Genomic DNA, 3,702 nt, shown 5'->3' with positions numbered 1-3,702 from the left:
ATCCCTGAGACCACGTAAGTTAAGGCATCCTGTTCTGGCTTTGATTTAAAGGATCAGTATGTAGGATTTAGGGGGATATATAAGTTATTTGGGTTTTCGTTACCTTAGAATGAGCGGTTCATATCAACATAGAAAGCCCGTCCTTGTCTATGGAGATGACCGTGTTGCTACAGTAGTCTGGAGCGGACAAACCAAACACTTTAATTTTTCGGTCAGCCATTGTAGTTAAAAGCACATCTGCAACAACCAGCCTCGGAAAACACTGATTTTTAATGTGAAACTTTTTTATTAAGTGTTTTTAGCAGTTTAAACCTCTCGGTCCGTTTGTTTTTTAGAGAGGAAGAAACCTCTGCAGATAATTTGGCTCCCTGTAAAAACCTTCAGAATGTCTGGATCTTTATTATCAGATGAATAAAGTGAGCACACATCACGATGAAACCTTATAGTGCCTAATTGACTTAGCTTACTTGCTCCTGCTGATTTCAACTCGGATTTCAGCTTTGGATCAATAGTTTTCAACTGACGGGACAAAGTTTGGGTGTGTTACTACTGCCACTGTGAGTGGATGATGATGAAGTGTGCAGCAGCAGCAACTGACAGAGTTAAAGTTGCTAGTTGTTAAAGTTGCTAGTTGTTAAAGTTGCTAGTTGCAATCTGCAATCCTCATAGCTAAATCCTACACACTGCTCCTTAAATCCCTGAGTCAAATTACCCTCATTTTTCCGTAATATTATATTCTTACATGTACATTTTCTTCTTTTCTCACAGTTGGTCATGGCTTCTATACACTCACGGTGATGGAGCCCAAGCTGAAAGGACAGGAGGGTAAGATTATTGCATCGCCGATTATTTCATCTTCTGATGCGGACTCGTCCAAGAACAAAGACAAGAGCTCCTCTGAAAATGACCACCCGAAAGATCCAGAAAGCAGTCACAATTTGGAGGACAACAAAACTGTAAAATCCTCAAACTCTAAACCAAAGCGCTCAGGTGTCAGCCCCCTGGCTGAGCTCGCCCTCCTTAACAAATCAATCTACCTGCCTTCGGTGTCTCTGCCAGCTGTGGAGAGCAGCCACGAGGGGGGCACAGCGGTGGATGTAAACAAAACGCCGGCAACTGCCTGCTTGAGTGTGAAGCGAATGAAACCGGTTCCTGCTCCTGTTGAGTCTGATCAGAGCCCTCCTGTAGTCCGCCGTGGCAGAGGCAGGCCTCGAAAGAACGCTGTTACCCCCGTTACCGAGAATAAAAAGAGTACTGTGGAAGAAGACACAAGTAAAAGCGTCAGTGAAAGTGAATCATCTTTTGTGGTTGAAGAGAGTGAAAAAATAACTGTCAAGACAACAAGTAATGACTCGCCCAGAGTGGTCAGTGATACTCCAGTGCCGGTCAAACGAGGCAGAGGAAGACCTCCGAAAAACAAGTCTGCAGATCTATGGAGTCCTCCAGGTGCGCGAGCAAGAAGTCCACCTAAATCTGGTGAGGTTAGCCCCATCAGATTCCCTCACCGTTACAAAAGCCCTAAAGAAGGGACGGGGGATTTATCCTCGTCCAGGCCGTTAACCCGAGGTGCTTTAGGAAAGGACTTCCCCAGCGCCAAGAAACGCTCCTGGATAGACGTGGAAAAGGAACTAGAACCGGAGATTGAATCTGAATAGTTGTCGTTATTTTCCTGTAGCTGCAAAAGCCAATGCACACAGACAGTTGACCTCAGTAAAGTCGATTTATGGTCGGGCGTTTGACACTTTGAAGATTGTCATTCGATAGAGATTAAGGAGCAGCACGACACTTTCAACTTACGCTGCGGGAAAAAAGCTTCAGTTGTCTACATTGTATTCAGAGACCCAATGCATATTTTTAAAGTCTATTTCTGTTGTATTTATGGAAGCATAATCTGCACAGACGGCTGTTTAAAATGACAAAAATATCCTGCTCAAATAGTCATTTGTTTATGGCGGCCCAAAACGATATCAACAGCTGGCCTACATAGTCTTTTTTATTTTTGGAGCTGGACTGTTAAATAGGTGCACTGTTTGCATATACTGTTTGGTTTTTCATTGAAACACACTGCACACACAGCACAGAGCGCACTATAATAATACCAATATATGTAAACACTGTTGATTTCTCCCCGTGGAGCTGGTGTAAAAAATATGTAGGTTCAGTAAATATTTGCTGTCAGTCGCACTGTTGAAAGCAGTTTGACCGGCCACTGTCCTCTCAGCTCTGCAGGAGCTGCTGCTGACAGTCGGCTGCATCTGCGGACAGTGACACTTAACAAAGGTCAGAGTCGCTCTGGATTGAAAACTGTATCCTTGACAACAGTAGTAACGCTACCTATCACACTGTGTGACAATGTATCACGTCTGCAATGTAACAAAATTCTGCAGATGCAGGACATGAAATCAAAGTGTCAAACGCCCGACCATAAATGAGGCTTTAGTCTCAGAGCTGGATGCTGCTCTTTTCTGTGTTCGCACAAATCTCAGTGGAATTTTTCATACTGTAGAGAGAAGCTGTTTTTGGTACAAAGATTATAAGACAAAGCATTAATTGACCTGCTGACGGTATGAATGACATTAATGCTAACTCCCTCATTTAGTGTTTATGTGACTTTTTCTGAAATGAATTCCTGATGCCTACATTCATGTTTATACTGGGATTTATTCAAATCATGTGTTTTTTCAAAGTCATGTATTACTGATCTGTTTTATGCAAATGAAAATAAAACTCTACAGACTACATAACTTAATTTCGTTAAGCCTTACAGTGTCAGTTGAATCTCTAACGTAATTAGGATCCAACAGTGCACTGCTTCATTAACTCTAACTGTTAACGTATGTCTTTCAGTTTTTATGGACAGGTAGTTTGATGCATATCCGTTTTGTAATTTTCCATTATTAACTCAGTGAAAATAATCTGTAGTAGCACTTTAGGTTTTTTTTGGTAGAAACCACCCATGATGTCTGTCTTTGCTGTAGTAGCATTAGTGTGTTCTGGGGAGTTAGCTCTGTTACGTGTATTTAAACCTGATGTCTCACAAGCAATCGAGATAAAAGCTATTAGCCATATATTGTATCTATGAGAATAACCTGTAAATATTGTATTTCTTTTCTTTTTTTTTAATCGCAGTACATTTTCTTTGTGGGCGTGATTTTGAAACACTGGTCGTCTGTTTGCTTCAGTTGGATTAAAAATGTGAAAAACGTGGCCTTTAAAATCAATAAAAACTATATGCATTTACTGTGAAACTCTCCAGTCACTCAAAAACTGACGTTTTGTATCAGTTTCATGTTTTTGAGATGCAGAATTTAGCTGGTTTTGTGTAAGTGGAAATTATTTGTCTAGAAGGAAGAAAACTTGTAACTTAAAATGAATTAACCATTATTTTATTTATTATTTTTAGACAAAATTGGAAGTTGTCTGTGAAGTTGACTGATTATTTCATGTAGTATTTCATACCCACAATGCAACATTAGGGACCTTTCATTTGGACAAAACACACTCAGTATAACATAGTGGATTATTGTTGTTATATTATCATAGCATCACATCACAGTAACCCATCTCAACTGACAGACGGCTGTTAAAGCAGACGTGTCTGCTGTGATAGATTACTTCCTTTAGCCGGTTTGAAGTATTTCCCTACATATGGAAATGAGGGTTAGTGAATGTGATGAAGAGCATCACAGAAATGTAGTAAAC

General features: G+C 40.4%; 1 protein-coding gene across 1 annotated transcript; it reads left to right on the top strand.

Moving 5' to 3' along the window:
- The first annotated feature begins 6 nt into the window (after nucleotides 1-6).
- On the top strand, nucleotides 7-3,251 carry LOC121963497. Its single transcript, XM_042513782.1, has 2 exons — nucleotides 7-14; nucleotides 769-3,251. Exon 2 carries the CDS (start codon nucleotides 798-800, stop codon nucleotides 1,653-1,655), a length of 858 nt encoding a protein of 285 aa, XP_042369716.1. The 5' UTR covers nucleotides 7-14; nucleotides 769-797; the 3' UTR covers nucleotides 1,656-3,251.
- The last annotated feature ends 451 nt before the right edge of the window (nucleotides 3,252-3,702 follow it).

The sequence above is a fragment of the Plectropomus leopardus genome, unplaced genomic scaffold (genome assembly GCF_008729295.1).
Source record: "Plectropomus leopardus isolate mb unplaced genomic scaffold, YSFRI_Pleo_2.0 unplaced_scaffold11458, whole genome shotgun sequence".
In the NCBI taxonomy this organism is placed as follows: domain Eukaryota; kingdom Metazoa; phylum Chordata; class Actinopteri; order Perciformes; family Serranidae; genus Plectropomus; species Plectropomus leopardus.
This window is presented reverse-complemented; position numbering and strand designations above follow the sequence as displayed.

Coding starts and splice junctions, on each gene's coding strand:
- LOC121963497 (XM_042513782.1), top strand. CDS start 798: ATGGAGCCCAAGCTGAAAGGACAGGAGGGTAAGATTATTGCATCGCCG.